The 23,053-nt window shown below is 43.2% G+C and overlaps 1 protein-coding gene and 1 pseudogene across 5 annotated transcripts in view; one reads left to right on the top strand and one right to left on the bottom strand.

Moving 5' to 3' along the window:
- Positions 1-23,053, bottom strand: part of SCMH1 (Scm polycomb group protein homolog 1) — a 118,658-nt gene that overhangs the window by 16,761 nt on the left and 78,844 nt on the right. For 3 of the 5 annotated variants that reach the window (XM_025856567.2, XM_073902805.1, XM_073902806.1), the window contains 2 exons: positions 5,252-5,452; positions 3,283-3,474 (listed from right to left, as the gene is read on the bottom strand). In XM_025856567.2, coding sequence (XP_025712352.1) covers positions 3,283-3,474; positions 5,252-5,452 — 393 coding nt within the window. Of the gene's footprint in view, positions 1-397; positions 589-3,282; positions 3,475-5,251; positions 5,453-23,053 lie in introns of all 5 variants that reach the window. The other 2 variants (XM_073902803.1, XM_073902804.1) reach the window with 1 other exon arrangement.
- Positions 6,517-22,035, top strand: LOC112811603 (protein-associating with the carboxyl-terminal domain of ezrin pseudogene; annotated as a pseudogene).

Here is a 23,053-nt window from a genome sequence, read left to right as displayed (position 1 = left end):
TTTTGGCAAGAGAACCTCTTTATAAGCTCAGAAGACCAGGATGGGAACTAAAAAGACAGGCACAAGGAACTTACTGCCATGGGACAAATGAATCTCTTCCTCCAGCAGAGAGGAATCTGGGCAATCCCCAAGCAGCAGACCCAGAGGTGAATGCTGGGTGGCTTCAGTTACAGCTGAGAGGAAGAGTCCCTGGGACCAGCTAAATGAGCCATCTCCTGTCTCATGCTGTCAGTTCTGAGGGCCGGAAGGAGCTCTCTCTCACCTAACCCTCACAGGCCTCTCACCTGACACAGCCGCGTGGGGAGTTCTGAAGAAGCGACCCTAATCTGACACTGTCTTCCCCCAGAAACCCCGCTTGACCTCTGCTTTCACCTTGCTCATTGTCACTCCGGCTCACCCCACATGCACGTGTCCTTGCAGCCCCCTCTCAGCGGGCACGCTTTCCTGGCGGGGATGGAGCCAGTTCGCCTCTGGCTCACCAGAGGCCATGACAGTGGCTGGCGCAGAGTGTCTGACAGCCGGCTTGCACTTTCCAAAATGCCCATGGCATGGGATGGAAGGTAGAAAACGAAGTCTGAGAAGTGGCTGCTGAAAAAGTGAAGTAAAGAGATAGAACAACTACATGTAATGGATGGTCCTTCACTGGATCTTGGATTAGGGGAAAAAAGCAGCTACAACGACATTATTGGGACAACTGGGGAAACTTGATACGGCCTATATATATCAGCTGGTAGATTTTATTAATGTTAAATTTCTTCAGTGCGAGAATAGTATTGTGTTCCCTGTTCCTAGGAGACACATAGGGAAGTTTATTAAGGATCAAGTCTCTCATCTGTAGTTAACTCTCAAATGGTTCAGTAAATAAAAATACACAGACTTAGAGAACAGGTATAGTAAATATTGCAAAAGGTGAAGTGGTAAATCTAGGTGAAGAGTGCATGGTTGCTCACTGCACTATCTGTACAACTTTTCTGTAGGTTTTAAGTTTTTCAAAATAAAACACTGGAGGAAAAAAGTCAAGTCTCACCGCAGGTGAGGAAGTCTAATGGGATCTGCATTTGATGACTTATCTGCTATACCAGAAGTGCATGGTCAGTCAGGCCGAGACCCTAAGGGCTAGGGTAGTGTGGAGACAAGCTACAGGGCAGCGGATGGGAAGGCTCCTTAAGTACCTGGATAAGAGAGGTGGTAGCTTTGGATGTTGAACTAGCAGAAGTGTGTAGCTGGGCAGAAGGGTGGGAGTGAGAAACCCCAGATCCAAGGGGCAAAGCAAAAGACAGCCCTGTGCAGATCAGACTCTTTGGCAGGGGCGGGGGTAAGTAATCAGGAAAGCACAGGAAATGACAGATGATCAGAGGTGGAGCAAAGAGTCAGGAAGGCAGGCAGGCAGGTAAGCAGGCGGGAAAGATAAGTGAAGCAGCACAGAGGAGTGAGAAATCTAGGCAAAGCTCTGGCTTGTCTGGGCACAACTGCTTCAGGGAAGCAAACAGAAACTGGGGTGAGAGCAGCCAAGTTGCTAAGCACCCAGGATGGGACACAGAAGTTAGAGAGTGAGCACAGGAAGGCCCAGAGGGTTGGCTGAATCTGTCTGAAAATGAGGGTAGGAAGAGGGGCAGCCAATGGTGGGGTGTGATAACCTGGTCTTTGTCTCTTGCTGGCGAGGCAAGAGGGCAGAGTGGCTAAAGCTTGCTTCCTCCTATCTGGCAGCTGAATCAGAGGATGCAAAGTGGAGCAGAATTCCCAGGAAACCTCAGGCCTCAACTCCAAACTCCCTCTGTGACCGCAAGCCCCGTGCGCACATCCCTGCCAGTCTCGGCCCGCTGCTACTAGTTTGATTCTCTTCGTTCTTAATGCTGCCACTCCACTGAAGAATTCTGGGCTCCTGGTTCTTGGAGAAATCTCTCTCTAGACTAGCAGCTAGCCTAAGTGTACACGACCCCCTCTCATGTATCCATTCCTGCAGAAGCTCAGGGAGGCCTCACTTTCATTACTGAGTGCAGTTCAGAGTTCCTGAAGGCCAACAGCTAAGGATATTTAACCAGCTGCCTTTGTCTGCCCCACCGCCACCGTGCCCAGCCCAGTCCCCCAGTGCAACATGCTAAGAACATTTTTTTTCTGTTCTCAGATTCTGATGATGAAAGCAAGCAGGACAGCAGGTTAGAGAAGTTCCCTCCCAAGAAGTGGAGCAGTGAGGGGGCACAGACATGTATGCAGGGACCAGGCCGGTCTGGCCCTCCCAAGGAGTATTTGAAATTCAGGTTGTCTTTTTGCCCTGCACGCAAGTCATAGGAGCAATGCTCATTGGGGTGCAGAGGTCTAGATGGAGGCAGGGCTGGGGCGCTGGGTGAGCAGGCACCTTCTCGAGAAGTGGCACTTTTATCAGGAGTGAGTTAAGAGAATGATAAAAAGACGCTGGGGGAGGCAGTGTGGGAACAAGACTCGTGCAGGTCAGAGGGGGCACCTTTCAGACTTCGGCTCCCTCAGCGACGGACAGCACGGCCTGCTGACCGCACCAGCTCTCCGCTCCTCTCCTCCCCAGGATGAGGTCCCTCTCTCTCCACGACCTACTTGCTACGTGTGGGGCCGAGCTCTGCTCCCCTCCCTGCCATGCTGGGTCCCGGGCCCCAGATGAGCAATGCTCAGTTCCCTTCCCTCCACAACCTCTCTCGGAAGTGCTTAGTCACTGTTCCGGCCCCGGCCACGCGGCCTCCGCTTTCCCGCTGCAGGTCTGCTCTGCTAACTGAGAGAGCTATTTTCCAGCTTGGGCTGCCCATGGCAGGAGCCTGAATCGACTTGCTAGACGAGCAGTGCTGGAGGAGCTAGGGCCATGCGCCAAAGGAAAGAGCGGAAAGAGCGGACGGCCAGTCACTGGGGAGCATATTTCCCAATCTATGGCCTGAGACTAAACCTTCCTGTTGGCAAGGGAGAGCTCCCTTAGGCGTTTGCTCCCGGCTTCACCCGGGGAGGGGTGCTGTGACTTCGGGGTGGCCCCCCATGCTGCGTGGGGCTCAGAAAGGGAATTGTGAACCACCGTTTTCTAGGGATCAACATCCAGAGGACAGAAGGTTAACCCTAGCTGGAGAGGAGACAAAACGCAGGAGAGGGCAAAGTCGGGAAGGGACCAAGGAGTCCCGGGCGCCGCGGCCAAGGCGAGGGACGCAAAGCCAGATCTCTGGAGCATGGGGGCCGGGCTGGCAGGTGTGAGGGCCGGCCTGGGCTCCGGCCGGCACCGCGACCAGCCCTGTGCCCCCTCCTTGGCCCAGGCCCCATCCCAGCTCCTACCTGGTAGGTACCTGTCGTGGCTGTGGCCGTAGCCGGGGGCGGTGAGTGGCGAGGGAGCCTGTGGAAAGGGCTGGTTGCCAAACAGATTGTCACTGCGAAGGTTGTGGCAGAGTTTCTCCAGGAAGCGCAGGACGTAGGTGATGCTGTTGACGGCTGGGAGGTTGAGAGTGTGCTGTTCACGGTCAAACACGGCTGTGGAATGAAGGAAACAGGGCTGAGCACGTCAGCCTGGCAGTGCAGGGCAGCGAGGGGCAGGAGGAGCCCAGCCTCCCGCTTACCTGGTTACACAAAGCAAGCAGTGCCCGGGGTTTTTCCCTCCCTCCCTTCGCCTCGCTACCCCTCCCTTCCCCTCCCTTCCCCTTCCAAGGATTTGATTTTTGCCTCCAACTCCAAAGGGCTTGCTGAAATGGGAGTGGCCAGGCCAGGTCTGGTGCACCTGGGCTCTGAAGTGATTTTACTCAACTTGTGAAAACAACTGTGAATGTAACTCTATCTGCTCCATCAGTTGGCTGGGCTTCCTCCAGGAAATCTGCTCATTTCGGGTTCTCTTTCCATAAGAACTGCCCAAGAACAGAGAAACTGGGCAGACGAGGAGAATACAGCTGTTGCCAGCAACGCTTTAGGTGCACGATCTGATCTGTAGGAGGGCACTAGAGTTTCAGCAACATTTGGAACCATTCCACGCTTGGTTTTATTTTACTCCCTATCTATTTCTATTCAAGAACTATCTGTATAATCCTTACAAAGCAGAAAGCCTTTGCATTTGTCTCTGAGGGCAGCAAGGAAATGGAGAGATAGGCCATTCCCAGGATCCAGTTTCAGGGCACAAGAACCCTAGAAAAGTTGTGGGTGACAGCAACTCCACAGAGGCAGCAAAGCAGGGCGGGTCCCCGAAGACTACCGCACAGAAGTCTTGGCCTCAGAAGGAAAGGAAGGCTTGATTTCCCAGCAGTCCTCAGCCGTCTAGAACAATGCCTTCCATGCCTGCCCTCATCCTCCACATAGCCAACTGCTCCCTCACCTGGGCTCTCCCACTACCCTGTGTGCACTTCTCACACATTAGAACCCTTCTCCCCTGTCCTCTGTCCTGCCCCTCCCCTGGCCAGGGTCTAGCAATAACCTCTGACATATAATAAAGGCTCACTAAAGGTGTGCTAACAAAATACAGTTACTTGTGGGGTCTTCTACAAGAATACAGGTACTCCTGGGGTCTGCCAAGTCAGCTGGCTCTCCTGAGGCCGGATATTGCAACTCGTTAGAGGGAAGGGGTGGGAGACTATGCAGTATCGCACAGTTGAGACTGAAAGGCTCCAGGTTAAGTCTTCATAGGTTTGGTAGGTAAGGAGTGGGGTTCTGGACTTGGGAACACTGAAACAGAACCATGGCACAACAGGAAAAGTGGATATTCTCAGTGAAAACAAAAAAACACAGAACACGGTCTAGTTGAATCACACAGAGCAGAAGAGAGAGAGAGGGAATGGTTTTTCCCACTCTGCCCTGGGATTCAACTTCCTTGTAACAGGGCTGGCTTAGGACCAGGCAGCTGAGGAGTGAGAAGAACATGACAAGAGTCCCGTGGTCCCCCAAGGCCAGGAGGGAGGCTGTGGCAGTCTGGAGAAGCTCCTGTTGCCACAGTGTAGCCCCTCTGGATTCTTTCTTCTGGAATGCCTTTACAGCAACACACATCTACTTCCTGTATGCAGAGGCCGAGCAGGCAGACAGGAGAGGAGTCTGCCTAGAGGCTTGGTTAAGCAGAGTCTGTGTGGGTATTCTATTTGGCAGAGGTGTGCATAAGGCTCAGAGGGGTTCCGGGAGTTGAAAAGGAGGACTCTCGGCGGAACGGAATCCCTTCCCATTTCTCCAGAGCCTGTAGGCGTGAAGTAGGAACCAGGAGGCCTTGCCAGAAATCAGCCAGTGGAGAAGGCCTGCCCCCCTGGCTAGGAGGCCACATCAGCCCCAGGGTGCTTACCTGAGATCACTTCACCGCCGTGGCCCTGTTTCAGGAAGCTGAAGACGGTTTTCTGATGGTACGCACAGTCGATGCAAGCCTGGACAGCCTGCTGCAGCACCACGGAGGCGCGGGCTGGCCCAAAATGGTCAGGGAGCAGCTGGACCTTCTTCTTATCTAAGTGGGGGCCTGGGCTGCCATTCTTGTTCAAGTAAATACAAACTGCAGAGACAAAGAGTCAAAGCAGCTTAAAGAGCGTCCGGGGTACAGAAGTGACAGAACAGTGCTCTCTTCTGTCTCACACACTCTGGGCTCTGGTCCCTAGCAGGATTCTCAGCTGCTAGGCTGGTGAAACCCTGGGAGGGGGCAGAGGGTGGCTGTGTCCAGCTGCAACCAGCCCAAATTCCATGACCAAAGGCTCTGGGAACACAGCCCCCTGGACGGACAGCCCAGACCAAAAGCCAAGGCACAGAACTTGTACTTTGTCTTCTGTGCACTGAAAAGGGAATCTAAACAATTCCCCAGATGTATGTCCTTTCATGTTCAGGACTCGGTCACCTCACATAGTCTTTGTATCTCATATTACGTGTGTAAGGAGTGGTAGGGGCCATGGCAATGTTAGCCGGAGTGTGTATGTGTGTGTGTTTGGCCTTGTACTTAGAATGGTCACACCATGGGTCACCTGGTTTCTGTTCTGGGCCTTGGAGTCCCTTTGTTATCTTCTGCACTAACACCCAGGCCCAAAGAAAGTAGTAAAATAGACAAACATGGGAATGAAGAAAACCACAGAAAGGGCCGGAGGGGCCCATCCAGAGAGTGTTGTGTGTTTCAGCAGTTTCCCCTGTCGGCCGGCTGGGCACTCTCCTACGGTAGCCCCTAGCTGGCACGCTGCTGGGTGGGGGACAGAGGGGGTGCGGGAGCACCAGGCAGTCTGCAACAGAGGTGCTTCCTTGGTCTCCGGAGAGGACCCACAGCAGCCTGCTCAGCTATGACATCCTCTCTTCTGATGTGCCTTCTAGGACCTACTTGAGCAGGGTACTCTGCTTTCTCACACTGCTGAAGGAGGAACAGGTGGGCAAAAGGTCTTTCTTGCTCTTAAAGGCAAAAAAGCTAAGAGCGGTAGCCATGTTGGCTGTGGACGGACTGTGTCCTCATCTAGCGGGCCTCAGCTTTAGCCTCTGTTAAGTGAGAAAGCTGTGCAACATGCTGTCTGAGGACTCCTCACCTGATTCAAAGGGAAAGCGAGACGGAGAGAAGGAAATGGAAAACAGTAAGAGAAAGGCGAGATGTGGAAGGTGAGAGGCGGAAAAGAAAGAAGGGAAAAGTAAAGGGTAGGCAAGATGAACTGAAATACACATTCAATTCTGTTCTCTCCCCAAATCCTCCAAAATGAGTCACACAATAAAGGAGACAGCTTAAAATTTTGGAAGCTGGAGAGCAGATAAGCAAAGTAGCAATTGACTGAGTAGACCCAAGAAGGCCGAATCCTTAACCAAGAATGGGCAAAGATGAGAATCCAGCTGTTTCATCTTATAATTCACAAAAGAGTGAAGAATGGGCAGCTACCTCTGGAGATGGGTGTAAAGGCAGATCTAATGAAAGGACTGGGTGATGTCCGTTAAGAAATAGCTAGGACTTGGGGCGCCTGGGTGGCTCAGTTGATTGGGCGACTGCCTTCGGCTCGGGTCATGATCCTGGAGTCCCGGGATCGAGTCCCGCATCGGGCTCCCTGCTCAGCGGGGAGTCCGCTTCTCCCTCTGACCCTTCCCCCTCTCATGCTCTCTATTTCATTCTCTCTCTTGAATAAATAAATAAATTCTTTAAAAAAAAAAAAAAAAAAGAAATAGCTAGGACTTGCATGTCATGATATGACTCTTTCACTGAAAACAAAACAAGTAAAAATGTAGGAACTCCAAGAGGTAAGAAGAGTAGTTAAAATAAACGAAGACCTAGATCTATGAAAAGACACCCATAAGAATGTTCATAGCAACTTAGTCATAACAGCCTAAAACTAGAACCAACCCAAATGTCTGTCAACAAGAGAATACATATACAAATTGTGGTATATGCATTTATTGGAATAGCACTTAGTAGTACAAAAGAAGGAACTATTGATAGGGTGCTTCTCAAAAACATTATTTTTAGTCAAAGAAACCAGACACAAAAGGTACATAGAGTATAATTCCATTTATATATTAAGTTCAAGCACAAGGAAGTCTAATCTATAGGAATAGAAATCAGAATAAAGGTAGGACAGGGATGCCTGGGTGGCTCAGTCAGTTAAGCGTCTGCCTTCAGCTCAGGTCATGATCCCAGGGTCCTGGGATTGAGTCCTGCATCAGGCTCCCGGCTCAGCGGGGAGCGTGCTTCTCCCTCTGCTTGCTCTGCCTGCCCCTTCCCTTGTTTGTGCGTGCGGTCTCTCTCTCTGACAAATAAATAAATAAAATCTTTAAAAAAAAAAAAAAGGTAGGTGAGAAGGCTGACTGTAAGGAGGCATGATGTAACTTCTAGGGGTGGTAGAAATGATTTTTATCTTGACTGAGGTTGTGGTTACATGGTGCTTGCACAGAATAAAACTCATCTAATTGTACATTAAGATATGTACATTTCACTGCACATAAATTTTCCTTAATTAAAACACATGAAAAGGAAAAAATATAACCAGTCCAGTGATAACTACAAAAAAGAAATTCTACATGGATTAAAGGGTGAAATATAAAAGGCAAACTATAAAACCTTTATTTATTTATTTTTTAAAGATTTACTTGTTTATTTGAGAGAGTGAGCAAGCATGAGTACGGGAGAGGGAGAGAAATCTCCAGCAGACTCCCTGCTGAGTAGGGAGCCTGACGCGGGGGCTCAATCCCATGACTCTAAGATCATGACCTGAGCAGAAGGCAGACACTTTACCGACTGAGCCCACCCAGACACCCCTAAGCTATAAAACCTTTAAAAGACCGTGGCAGTTTAAAAAAGTGGTTCCCCCCACCTCAACAACAACAAAAACTTAAATAAACAAAAACACGGCTCCCAAACCTTTGACATCCCCTCCATCGATCTCTGTGATACTTGACCAACAGACTATGTAGAAATGACACTGTACCGGTTTCTGGGCCCAGGGCTTAACTAAGAAGCTGACAGTTTCCATGTCCTCTTTCTTGGGACATTCACTCTTAGAACCCAACTACCATGTGTGAAGAGGCAAAGGCACCCTGTGGCGAGGTCTATGTGGAGAGAAACCAACAGCCAAAACCAGCTTGTCAGCCATATGGTGGAAGGGGGTCCTCTGATTCTAGTCAAGCCACTTCAGCTGACACTGCATGGAATGATGCAAGTGACTGCCATCTCACCCTGCCCACATTGTTGTTTTAAGCCATGAAGTCTGGCAGTGGTTTGCTATGTAGCAAAAGATTACTGAAAGGGATTGTGGTACTGGAAAAAAGCAATAAAGGGCCCCAAAAAAGGGTATGGGTGAAAGCATAAAGGGGCTTGAAGAGAAGCCTATAAAACGTTGGGGGTCAAAGGATTCTTTTCATTTTGTACGATCTCTATCCCTATTAGTCCAGTCTGACAATGCTTCTTGAGAAACTTGAGAATGGACACCTACAGGTTTTGAGGAGGCTGCCAGGAAGAGCTTAAGGCAAATGAGGAAAACCTTACTGGAAGATGGAGGATGGGAGACACTTGCTACGTAGTGATGTAGAGTTTGACAAACTGTTACCTGCAGTAACCTGGAACCAGGAAGTAAATGTACCTGGTGGACTCAGTGAAGTAGCCAGAGATTTTCAGACAAAAGTAATGAAAGTGCAGGTGGCTTCTTACTGCATATGACAAAAATGCAAAATGAGATGAGCTTAAAAAACAAAAACAAAAACCCAAATAAAAAATAAGCCCAGGACTCACAGAGTCCACAAATAAAGTGCTTCTCATTTCCAGTCCTTCCAGAAGACAAACAATTCTAAATTAAGAAAGGGTCAAATCCAGAATGGGGCAATAAAATATTTTGTTAAGGGGCCAGAATGATTTAAGACTATATGTGCTTCATGTTCTTTCTGACCAAAAGGCCCTTGAAGAATCTCAAGGGCCACTTTTGCAGATTCTCTCCCTTAAATGGTAAGTTTTTTAAGAATCTCAAGGGCATTGTCTCAAAGCAGCCATACAGGAAGCCCAAAGTAAAGAAGGGCTTAGCTTCAGAAGGTTCAAGGTGTGGTTTTGTCTAATGAAGGAAATCTCAATAGCATTCATAGAAAACCCCTCAAGTTTCCAAGAGAGTCATTCTGGTGGAAGCATCGCCAGCTCAGACTCAAAGGGACAGAAATGGTACAAAATGAAAAGAATCCTTTCAGACCCAAACCTTTTACAGATGGGACGAAGACCAAGAAAGCAATCTCAGTTTTCATGGAAAAGGAAGGATGATTCAGGAAACAAAACCAAGACCCATGGAAAACAACCCCAGGAAAGTAGTATTGGATCTAATAATTAAGGAACTGGCCAACATGTGCCCAGCTGGATTTCAGAATTTCTACAGACCAGTCACTGCTCCCTTTTGAACAGGTGTATCTGTAAATTATCCTATGCCTGTCCCACCATTGTATGTTGGGTATGTGGGGAGCAGACAATGTTTTTCTTTAGTTTACAGATCTTCAGATTGAGAAGAACTACACTCAAGGAGCTTCTACACTTGAGAATCTGCACTTGAGAGGTCTCATTTGCACGTGGATCTGATTTAGATGATGAGATCCTAGATCCAGAGCCTGATGTTGTAAAGGGATGGGACTTTTAATGGAGAATCTTGCAAGAAGAATAAATTTCCCAAGTGGGAAAAATGTAAGTAATTTATGTCCAGAGAGTAGGGTGAAATGGTTTGTAAATATCCATAATACTTTGACCCTCTTCTCATAAAGGAGTAGGGTCTATTCTTCTCTTGAATCTGAGCTCCATGACTGCTTAATCAGTAGGCTATGGTGGAAATGATGCTATGCTAATTTTGGGGCTTAAGTCTTACAAAACTGGAAGCCTCCACTTCCTGTCTCTTGGGATACTTGCTCTTGGAATGCAGCCACCATGGTATGAGGAAGTCCAAGCTACCCTTTGGAGATGTCCATGTAGAGAAGAACCAACAGCCAGCACCAATTTTGCTAGCCATGTGAATGAACCATCTTGGAATTGGATTCTCCAGCCCCAACTGAGCCACCCCAAATGATGCCATGTGGAAGAGAGATGAGCTGTCTTACTGTTAATATAGTTGAATATTTTGATATCACTCTTTCCTGGTATATAAAAGGTTATATACCTTTTCTTTTATACTTTATGCTTTTGTCTTATTTTTTAAAATCCTTCCTAATCTTAAGGTTGTGAAAATATTTATAACTGTCCTGTTTCAGTTCTGTACTGCACCCACGAAATCAGAGGTCGTTAAAAAACAAACAAACAACACATCAGAGAAGGGTTCAGTATATAAGGAGGTTGGAAGTAGCCACTCCAACCAAACAACAAGTGAAAAGCTGAACAAATGGAAAGATTAATAATCTTTTTTAGATCTATCAGAGAAGTGAGGTCACAGGGTAAACTGCTGCCACCCAAGTTTGGAGAGATAGGTGAATACAGAATATCACATTTTACCAAGCAGAAACCCATGAGCAGAAACCTCCACAGTAACCAGTGCCAAGGTAGGAAAATCTAAATTGTAACTGATGAATTGCTGGAAGTTTAATGTGGACAAGTCTGAGAGTTAAAGATTCTGGGGGGGAACCCAGTTATGGAGGGGGGTGTCCCACACTTTTGTGAGTCATCTTCAGGAGCTCAACCGATGTTCTCATAGTGAATATTGGAGAAAAATGCCCTCATGCTTCCAGCAGCGAGTGCAGAAAAGGAACCATTTAAAAACATGTCAGAGTGTTCTACTCTTCTTAACAAGGCCTGCCCTCAGGAAAAACTATTTTACCAGAGCTATTTTATCAAATCCTGCCAGGATTTGATCAGAGTCTAACCTATCCGGGAGAAGGAAAATACCCAATTCCAGCCCCCTCCAGCCATCCTGTCCCACCTAAGGGAAGGGAGGATAAGAAATACTGGTGAAGTTCACAGTCTAGGGGCATGGGCCCCTCAAAAGACTGAGACCTAATCATAGGACTATAGAATATTTCTTCCTCCCCCAGCACCTTACCATCACATTACTAAAGGCCTATTTACAACAACTTCTTTTACCTAGTACATCATGTCTGACTATCAAGAGAAAAATTACAAAGTATACTAAAAGGCAAAAACTGCAGTTTTAAGAGACAGAGAGCAAGATTAAAGCACATGCATAAGAAACTAGCCTTAGACTGGAAAGCATAAGAACTAGACTCAGACATGGCAGGGATGTTGAATTATTAGGCTGGGAATTTAGAACTATGATTAATATGCTAAGGGTTCTAAAGGATAAAGTAGACAGCATGCAAAACAGATGTGCAATGTAAGCAAAGACAGAAATTCTAAGAAAGAATCAAAAAGAAATGCTAGAGATCCAAAACAGTGTAATAAAAAATAACGCCTTTGATGGACTCATTAGTAGACTTATTAGTGGACATGGCTGAGAAAAGAATCACTGAGTTTGATGATATCTCAACAGAAATTTCCCAAACTGAAAAAGAGAAAAAAAGACAGAAAAAAAATACCAAGATACTATCTAGGAACTGTGGGAACACTACACACAGTAGGAATACCACAAGGAGAAGAAAGAAAGGAACAAAAGAAATTTTTGAAGACATAAGGACAGAGAATTTCCCCAAATTAATATCAGACACCAAACCACAGATTCAAGAAGATCAGAGAACACCAAGCATGATAATACTAAGAAACCCCCTACAACTAGGCATATTATATAAAAATGCAGAAAATCAAAAATAAAGAAAAAATCTTGAAAGAAATCAGAGGCAAAAAGCCCCCTCAGCTACACAGGAGCAACACTAAAAATTACATCCTTAGAAACCATGTGAGCAGGAAGAGACTGGAGTGAAATACTTAAAGTGTTGCAGGAAAACATCCACCAACTTAGAATTCTGTACCTTGCAAAATTATCCTTCAAAACTGAAGGAGAAATAAAGGCTTTCTCAGACCAAAAAAAAAAGGGGGGGGGAGTTTGTTGCTAGTAGATTACCTTGCAAGAAAGGTTCAAGAAATTCCTTAGAGAGGAGGAAAATAATATGGATCAGAAACTAAAATCTACATAAAGAAAGGAAGAACACTGGAGAAGGAATAGATGAAAGCAAAATAGAAAAAAAATAGAAAAACAGAAAATAGAAAAAATAGAAAAAAAACTAGAAAATAGGAAAAGTAGAAAAAAACTCTTAATTTTCTAATTCTTAACAGCAATGTATTTGATTGTGTATGTTTATGTATATATACACATGCTTACTTACACTTCTGTACAAATGAAATGAATGACAGCAATTATACGAGGATGGAAAGGAGGGATAGGATTACATGTTGTTATTTCTGTGAAGTGGTACAGTGCTGTTTGAAAGTAGACTTGGATTAGTTATAAATGTAGTTGTAAACTCTAGGGCAATCACTAAATAATAAAAAAGAAGTATAACATATGCTAAAAAAGGAGAAAAATTGGAATCATATAAAATGCTCAAATAAAACCACCAAAGGTAGAGAAAAAGTGGAAGACAAAAATAGGCACAAAGAATAAAGGCAACAAATAGAAAACTGACCATATATGGTAGATATTTTCTAGCTATATCAATAATCACTTTAAATATCAATGGTCTAAATACACCAATTAAAGGACAGAGATTCTGGGGCACCTGGGTGGCTCAGTCAGTTAAGCGTCTGCCTTTGGCTCAGGTCATGATCCCAGGGTCCTGGGATCAAGCCCTGCATTGGGCTCCCTGCTAAGCTCCCTGCTTCTCTAGGGCACCTGGGTGGCTCAGTTGGTTAAGGTCCCTGCTTCTCCCTCTGCCCCACCCCCCCAACTCCTATTCTTGCTCACTCTGCTCTCTCAAATAATAAATAAATAAATAAATAAATAAATAAATAAATAAATAAATAAATAAAAAGACAGAGATTCTGAAAGTGGATCAAAAAACAAGACCCAACTATATGTTGCCTACAAGAAACCCACTTTAAATATAAAGAGACATATAGATTAAAAGTAAAGAGGTGGAGAAAGATATACCATGCTAACAGTACTTAAAAGAAAGTGGGGATAGTTATATTAATTTGAGATGCAGCAGACTACAGAGCAAGGAAAGTTACTATAGATAAAGAGGGGCATTACATAATGATATAGAGGTCATTTACCTAAGGAGATATATCAATTCTTACTGTGTATGCACCTAACAACAGACCATCAAAATATGAGAGGTAAAAATTAATAGAATTCCAAGAATAAACAGATGGATCCACAATTATAATTGGAGACTTCATCATCCCTCTCTCAGAAATGGACAGATCCAGCAGGCAGAAAATTAGTAAGGATGTTGTTGAACACAATAGTATCATCAATCAACTGGATATAATTGATATCTATAGGTTACATCATTCAACAACAGCAGAACACACATTCTTCTCAAGCTCATATGAAACACTCATGAAGACAAACCACATACTGGGCTATAAAACATACCTCAACAAATTTATAGGGAATAGAAATCATACAATGTTTGCTCTTAGACCACAATGGAATTAAATAAAAAATCAGTAACAGAAAGATAGGTGGAAAATCCCCCAATACTTGGAGGTTAAACAACATATTTGTAAATAACACATGGGCCAACGAATAAATCTCCAAAGAAATTTAAATATATTTTGAACTAAATGAAAATAAAAATACAACTTATCAAAATTTCTGGGATGCAGCAAAAGCTGTGGATAGAGGGAAATATATAGCACTGAGTGTGTACGTTAGAAAATAAGGAAGATCTGAAATCAATAATCTAAGCTTCTACTTTAGGAAACTAGAAAAAAGAGCAAATTAAATCTAAAGTACACATAAAAAAAGAAATAATAAAAATTAGCACAGAAATTGATGACACTGAAACCAGGAAGTTGACAGAAGAAAAAAAAAATCAATGAAACCAAAAGCTGGTTCTTCAAAAAGATTAACATCAATAAGCCTTTAGACAGGCTAAATTTTTTATTTTTTATTTTTAATTTTTTTTATTGTTATGTTAATCACCATATATTACATCATTAGTTTTTGATGCACAGGCTAAATTTTTTAAAAAGATGACACAAATTACTAACATCAGAAATAAAAGAGGGGACACCACCATGGATCCATGGTCATTGAAAGGATAACACAGGAATACTATGAATAATTCTAGGCCCACAAATTTGATAATCTAGATAAAATGGACCAATCCATGAAATCCACAATCTGTCAAAACTCATACAAGAAGAAAAGATAATCTGAATAGGCCTGTATCTATTAAAGAAGTTGAATCAATAATTCATAATCTTCCAAAATAGAAAGCACCAGACTCAGATGGATTCACTGGTGAATTCTACTAAGCATTTAAGAAATACGTTTTACTAATTATAGAAAATAGAAGCAGAGAGAATACTTTTTAACTCATTCTAGGTGGCAGGCATTATTCTAATTCTAAAACCAGACAAAAACATTACAAGAAAATTACAGACCAATGTCTCTCATAAATATAGATGCAAAAATCCTCAACAAAATATTAGCAAATCAAATCCAACAATATATAAAAAGAATTATACACTACAACTAAATGAGATTTATCCCAGGTATGCAAGGCTGGTTCAAAACATTTAAAAATCAATTAATGTAATCCATCACATGAACAGGCTAAAGAAAAGCTATCAAATGATCATATCAATAGATGCAGAAAGAACATGTGACAAAAATCCAAGACCCATTCATGATAAAAACTCTCAGCAAACTAGGAACAGAGGGGAACTTCCTCAGCTTGATAAATATCTAGGAAAAAACTTCAGCTAACATCACACTTAATGGTAGGAAACTAGCAGCTTTCCCACAAAGATCAGGAACAAGGTAAGCATGTTCACTCTCACCATAACTTTTCTTTTTTTTTAAGATTTTATGTATTTATTCATTTTAGAGAGAGTGAGCAGGGGGAGGAGCAGAGGGAGAGAGAAATTGCGGGGGGAGGGAGGGAAGAATCTCAAGCAGACTCTATGCTGAATGCAGAACCTGATGCAGGGCTTGATCTCATGACCCTGAGATCATGACCAGAGCTGAAACCAAGAGTTGGACGCTTAACCAACTGAGCCACCCAGGCATCCTACCACAACTTTTTATCATGTACTGGAAGTCCTGACTAATGTAATAAGGTAAGAAAAGGAAATAAAAGAATTGGGAAGGAAGAAATAAAACTCTCTTTGTTCACAGATGACACAAATGTCTATGTAGAGAATGTGAAAGAATTGACAAAAAAAATTCCTGGAATTGATAAACAATTATAGCAAGGTTGCAGGATACAAGGTTAATACATAAGTCAGTTGTTTTCCTATATAACAGTAAGGAATGAGTGAAATCTGAAATTAAAAACACAGTACCATTTACATTAGTACTTCCAAAAATAAAATACTTAGGTATAACTCTAACAAAATATGTACAGGACTTATATAAGGAGAACTACAAACTCTGATGAATGAAATAATAATGATAAAAAAACCTCTTAACATACAGACTCTTAACTATAGAGAATAAACTGAGTTTGGTTGGCAGAGGGGAGGCTGGGGGGATGGGTGAAATAGCTGATGGGGATTAAAGAGTACACTTATGATATAATAAAATAAAATAAAAGAGAAAGAGAAAACTAAATAAATGGAGAGATATCTCATGTTCATGGACAGGAAGACTCAATATTGTCAAGATTTCAGTTTTTTCCAACTTGATCTACAGATTCAATGCAGTTCAATCAAAATCCCAGCAGGTTATTTTGTGGCTACTGACAAACTGATTCTAAAGTTAATATGGAGAGGTAAGAAAACTCTAAACAGTCAACCAACACAATACAAGTTTGGAGGACTGATACTACCCAGCTTCAAGACTCACTATAAAGCTAACAGTATACAAGACAGTGTGAAAGAACAGACAAAGAGATCAATGGAACAGATAGAAAGCTGAGAAATAGTCCCACATAGATACAGCTAACTGGCCTGTGACAAAGGAACAATGGCCAAACAAAAGAGAAAAACGTAGTCATTTCAACAAGTGGTGCTAAATCAACTGAACAGCCACATGTGAAAAAAAAAAAGGGATCTAGACATAGACCCTACACCCTTCACAAAAATTAACTCAAAATAGTTCACAGACCTAAGTGTAAAATTCAAAACTGTAAAACTCCTAGAAAATAAAATCAGAGAAAAACGAGATGACCTTAGGTATGGCAATGACTTTTTAGATACAACACCAAAGGCACGATCCATGAAAGAAATAATTGATAAGCTGGACTCATTAAAAGTAAAATCTTCTGCTCTGTGAAAGACCCAATCAAGATAATGAGAAGAAAAGCCACAGAGTGGGGGAAATATCTGCAAAAGGCACACCTGATAAAGAACTGTTTTCCAAAATATACAAAGAATTTAAAAAAAACCCTCAACAATAAGAAAATGAACAACCCAATTAAAAACTGGGCCAATGCTGTTAAGTAGACGCCTTGCCAAAGAAGATACACAAATAGCAAATAAGCATATGACAAGATGCTTTTCCCTGTATGTCATCAGGGATATACAGATTAAAACAATGAAATATGACTACATGCCTACTAGAATGGCCAAAATCCAGAACACTACCACCACCAAATGCTGGCGAGGATGTGGAAAAAGGAACTCTCATTCCTTGCTGGTGAGTGCAAAATGGTACAGCCACTTTGGAAGACAGTTTGGCAGTACCTTAAAAAACTAAACACGCTCTTACCATACGATCCAGCAATCTCATTCCAAAGGATTGGTATTTACTCAAAGAAATTTAAAATTTATGTCCACAAAAAAAACCTGTACATGGATGTTTATAGCCACTTAATTCATAATTACCCAAACCTTGAAGGAACCAAGACATCCTTCAGTAGGTGAATAGATAAACTGTGGTATAGCCAGACAATGGTATATCATTCAGCCCTAAAAAGAAACAAGCATGAAAAAGACATGAAGAAAATTTAAATGCATATTAGTAAGTGAAAAGGCCAATGTGAAAAGGCTACATACTGCATGGTTTCAACTACATGACGTTCTGGAAAAGGCAAAATTATAGAAACAGTAAGATGAGTGGTTGCCAGGAGTTAGGGGACAAGGACGGATGAATAGGCAGAGCATGGAGGATTTTTAGGACAGTTAAACTATCTTGTATTATCCTCTAATGGTGGATACATGTCATTATACATTTGTGAAAACCCATAGAATGTACAACCCCAAGAGAGAACCCTAATGTAAACTATGGACCTTGGGTGCTAATGATGTTTCAATGGAGGTTCCAGTGTTTCATACTTGAAACAAATGTACTTCGTACTCTGGTGGGGGATGGTAATAATGGAGAAGCCTATGCATGTGTGGACGCAGGGGTATATGGAAAATCTCTGGACCTTCTGCTTGAGTTTGCTGTGAACCTAAAAAACAGTTGAGTAAAAAATTCAGAAAACAAAAAAGAGCTCTTCATAGCAGAAGCAAATATCCGAGAGTGGGGAAGTAGAGTATAAGCCTTTCCTAAATGTATGTGACAAATTTCTTAAATGTATGTAAAATTCTTTTGTGCAGATCATTTTGTAGGACTGGCTTTCCACCAAACACCCTTTGGAAAATGCCACTAGAATAATGGATAATGATACTTTAAAAGTAAGACACTAAATACGAGGAACTCAACATAAAGTTTGGAAAACAGAGTTGAGGAAAGCTTTGAAGAAAGTCGAACAAAAAGTCAATGAGAATAGGGGTAAGAATAAAGAGGGTGAAGAATATTACAGAACAAGTTCAAGAGGTTCAATCTCTGAATAACGTGTGCCAGAAGGAGTGCAGAGAGACAAAGAAGTGGGAGAAAATTACTGACGAAAGAATTTAAGAAAATCTCAAGAAACTAAAGAAAGGATGGGCACACACAGGGTCCAGCATGGCAGTGTCTCATCCTAGGTGAGACTGCAGAACACTAGGGATGAAGAGAAGCTTCAGAGAAAACAAAAAGATTTCATGTAAAATTAAACATGCAATCTAAGATTTATATGGGAAAACAAAGACAGAGAAGGAGCAAACTGGGAATAATATGAAAGGGAGGTGAAGAAGATGTCAAGGCACTCAGAAGGCTTCAGAAGAGACTTCTTTTTGAGAGTTTGATATGGATAGAATATATAATGTGCTTGAACATAATGAGAGATGTACGTAGTAAGAGTTTAGGCTGAATTAATCAGTACTAGCAAAAAAAACCCACAAAGGAATCAACAAGACCTACTTTGAAAACAAAATGTGCAACAAAGGAAAAGTAATCATAGTACCCTACTTGGTTCAACTGAAAATAGCATGCCACAAATTACAATGACAAAACACTGAATTTTGATCTAATCAAAATGATATCACGGTATTAAGATAGGGAAGTATATGTGGGTAGGTAAGGGACAAGGAGATTAAGAACAGTTAAATCTTCAACTTCTAAAGTGGGTTGTCAGTTAAAAAATGCCTGAATTATGCATAAAATATAAACATAAAAACAACATATGGAGGTAAATAAGAGAATCGCTTGAATTAAAAGTGATTACATTTGGGGAGAAGTAAATGACAGGGGTAAAGAGGGGCCAGTTTGTTTTGCTTTTGTCGTAATTCTTAAAAACCTATTGTTCCTTTAAATTATGAGCATGTAAATAACTCTGATAAAAATAAAACTAACTCTTGGGGCACCTGGGTGGCTCAGTCGGTTAAGCGTCTGCTCAGGTCATGATCCCAGAGTCCTGGGAACGAGCCCCGTATTGGGCTCCCTGGTCAGCAGGGAGCCTGCTTTTCCCTCCCCTCCCTGCTCGTGTTCTCTCTTGCTATCTCTGTCGCTATCTCTGTATCTCTCTCAAATAAATAAAAAAAATTATTAAAAAAATAAATAAAACTAACTCTTAAAAAGTGCTGTGCAGGTAAAAAAATGAAAGGGAGGTATAAAGGATACAGTGTGGCACACACCTTTCGATCCGTGATAGCTTTTACTGTTAACCTTTGAAGGGTCTGTAAAAGGTAACTTCAACTAATCCTTCCACTGCATTAAGTGTGGAAACTGAGGCTCAGAAAGGGAAGTGAGGTCAAGGTCACACAGAATGAGCCAAGGTCCAGGCAGAGGATGGCCAGACAATGAAAAGTCAAAACTGCTGTAGTCTGCCCAGGAGCAGGAAACAGAGGTTCCCACTTTTCCTAAGCTCTGAGATTCAGGCTGAGAGAGGGATGCCAGCTCAGCGACTGCCAGATTTAAATGGAATCTGCATCATTTAAATGGAATAGTGTGGCACAGTCATGAAGCTCCCACTGCTGTGGATCTTATCTAGGTACTGTTGAACAGGCACACAGGCACCTTAGTGGTATCTAGAATGATGTGGGAAAACTGAGCAAATATACAGGCATCTAGGGGTCATGCCATGAAGCTGGAAAACACACGTAATCAATATTTCTACCAAGGTGTTTATCTGTTTTTTCTTCTTCATCCACAGAGCTTTGGAGCAAAGGCCACTGTTCATTAATCTAAAGACACTCTTGGACTAAACAAACCCAGTAATTGGCTGGAGCTAGATGCAGATGATATATTTGGAGAAATCATGTAATAGGACCCTGACTAGAGCTGGACATAAATACCACAGGCAGGCTATATGTGGTCTTCCAAAGGTTATGTGGAGAAGAAACTAGAATTGGCCTTCCCTTCAAGCTCTAACGTTCTGGGATTTGGGTTGGAGACATACTTAACTCCTTAGAAAAAGACTATGCTAACTTCTCTGGGGACCATTCCAATTGCTTAAACTTCTTTAAAGAAGGTGAAGGATCTGCAGAGTAACTAGAGTAAGGTTTCACACACGTATCTCTACACATAAGAAATGAGTATTGTTCTTTCTAGTATTCCCATTGGGAGACTATCTATTCCAGTGGTGTAGCTCTTTTAAAGTTACCTTCACAGATGGCTGGTTTATGAAATGGAAACAGATAATCGTAGCCCTGATTAACTACCTGCCCACTGCAGCCACTCAAACCACACTGTGCTTTGAATCAAATGTTCATTGGTTGGTCTCCAAAATCAAGTTTACTCTCATAGTACCAAGGTTTGCCACCACCGATGATGTTAAAAAAAAGTAAGCCAGGGCTTTGTTTGTTTGGGATTTTACAGGTTAGTTTTTGCTCTCATCAGTCTCCAGCTACAGAGGTCCTGAAAAGGAGAAGGCACTCACTGGAAATTAATGGTAGCTCTGGATTTCAGTTTTGGTGGACATTCTCCCCAGCTTTTAACAGACCTTGCTGAATCCCATTCTAAAATAGCCAGCACTCTGCACCTTACTGTCCCATGACTTCTTCAGGAATGATTTTCTAGAAGTTGTGAATTTCTTGAAAAGTTTAACATTGAAGAGTAAAGATGAAAAAAACCCTGAATTCTTTGTATTTCAGCTGCTTGTGAGAGGAATTAATAGCATCATGGTTGATGCCTCTTCTGCCCTTAATCAGTTGGTGTGTGCAGGGCCAGTAGCCTTTAAGAGTTTTCTTCCTCATCTGCTTGGCCCCATGAAAACAACACAGAGAGAGAAACCCCAGAAGCCCCTTGCCTGCTCTTGCTGGCCCTGTTCTGGTCATGGGTGAACCCCGTGCTGCTCCAGCTGCTTGAGGTTCACAAGGAGCACATGTGGAAGGTGCTACTGTCTCCCCTCAAGGCATACGTGGAGCACTTCACTCAGGAGCAGCTGAAGAAAGTCCCCTTGCCACAGGCATCACCAGGCCAGCGTGATACCAGAGATTCCATTGTGGCAGTTACTCTTCACAGCCTAGCAGTGCTGGTCTCTCTCCTTGGACCAGAGGTGATGGTGGGAGGAGAAAGGACCACCAGCTTCAAACTCACTGCCTCAAGTTCTATGAAAACTACTGACCTTTCCTCAGAAGGTGATCGATTTTCTCAGCCTATTACATTTCCCATGAATGGAATCTCAGATGTAAAAGGTACCTCAGAAGACAGTGAAAACTTCCCATCAAGATCTAACAAGGCTGAAGAGTGACTACCCTACTCGCCAAAGGGGTATGCAACCAAAACTGTCAGTGCACATATCTGTCCTACAGAACCCTATGCTGCTGTCAAGGCCCCGCTCACTAACTACTGCAGAGGAAACGTGGGATGACTTTGAGCCTAGCAGCTAAGATACCGAGATAAACCATGGAGGCAGAACCACAGCTGCAAGACCTGGTCCCTCAGGGGAGCAAAAGGCCATTCCTACTCTGCTTCTACTCATTGAAGAGTCCAAACCTACCCCAAAAGTAGGTCTTGCACAAAGTAGGGAGAAGCCAGACCAAAACCAAGCCACCAAAAGTGTCACAAGGAAGGAGGCTTAAGTTTCTATCAGAACTGGGTTTAGAAGAGTTTACCAATTCAAGTAAAAAAGAAGCCACTACGAGATCCTGAGTTGGACTGGTTTGTTGATATGATCCCAGAAATGAAGCCTGCAGCTGCTGTTCTTCTTTTACCTGAATTGAGGGCAGAGATGATGGTTCCCAAGGATGATGTCTCACCACTGATGGCAGTTTTCCTCAAAATCTGCTGCAGCAGAAACTACTGAGGGAGAGTCTGAGGCTGGAAAGGGGCAGGAGGGCTGAGCTAGGAAGATAATAACTGGTAACAACGGGGGGCAGTTACACTATAGGAAAAAGGATTCCTTTAAGAAAAAAACCATATCAAACTAATACCTCAAAAGCAGGCTCTACAGACAAAACCCCCTAGGGCGTCCTGTTTTGCCATAGCAGGAGCTCTTTCCCCAGTCTGCTAACTGAAGTGTGTGCCCCTGAGTGCTGGCTACGAGCCCCAGGCGGTGAAGAGCACTGGTTTCTCTGTGGAAGAGCCGGGTGCGTTGGACTCAGAGCTCTGTGAAACTCAAGTGGCTGTGGAAAGGTTGAATTTACTGTTTTCTTCCCCCCAGGAAAGAAAGAAAATAAATACAAAAAGCCACGCTGATTAGCTTAATTTTGTGCCATTTCTTTAACAGTCAGAAGAGGAAGCTCTACTATGAAATAGGACTTGAAAAAATTTTAGCTATAAAGTATCTAAATGATTTTAAATTGCTAAGGTTTTCCTAGGCAGCTTATTGGTTTATAGCTGTGCTGTCTGAGTGAACAGCCCTGTGGGACGGGGGCAGTTACTGACTGTTCCACACGTGTTCCATTGTACCAAAGTTCTTAAGGAGAAATACCTCCCATAATCCTGTTTTCTAAATATCCAATAAAGACTATTTTCACTAGAAAAAAAAAATCAGAGTGGTTGCACACGTATTCGAGTGGTGGCAGGATTACTGTAACGCTGGAAGGATTCTGGAAGGGATCAGTATTCTGCACAGGGAACTGGAAAGGATGCATATTAATACAAACTGGGCGGGGCAAGGGGGGCTCCTGGTGCTGGCCTCACCTCCACCCCACCCCCATGCCCCAGCTCCCCAACTCTGAGTTCACAGGACATCTATCCAAGTTTCTTCTATTGTTTTGAAAGGATGAAGGTTTCTCTGAAACTATTTCAAATGCCAAAGATAAAACATTTGTTTAAAGATTTGAGTTAGGTTTACAAATGCATTGGTGGGGGTGCTAACTGCTGGTGCAGGACAAGAGAAAGGACAGACTGGGGGTGGGGCTGGGGCTTGTGGCAGCTAA

This window comes from Callorhinus ursinus, unplaced genomic scaffold, assembly GCF_003265705.2.
Source record: "Callorhinus ursinus isolate GAN/ISIS: 27379988/994484 unplaced genomic scaffold, GSC_fseal_2.0 scaffold18, whole genome shotgun sequence".
NCBI classification, from domain to species: Eukaryota; Metazoa; Chordata; class Mammalia; order Carnivora; family Otariidae; genus Callorhinus; species Callorhinus ursinus.
This window is presented reverse-complemented; position numbering and strand designations above follow the sequence as displayed.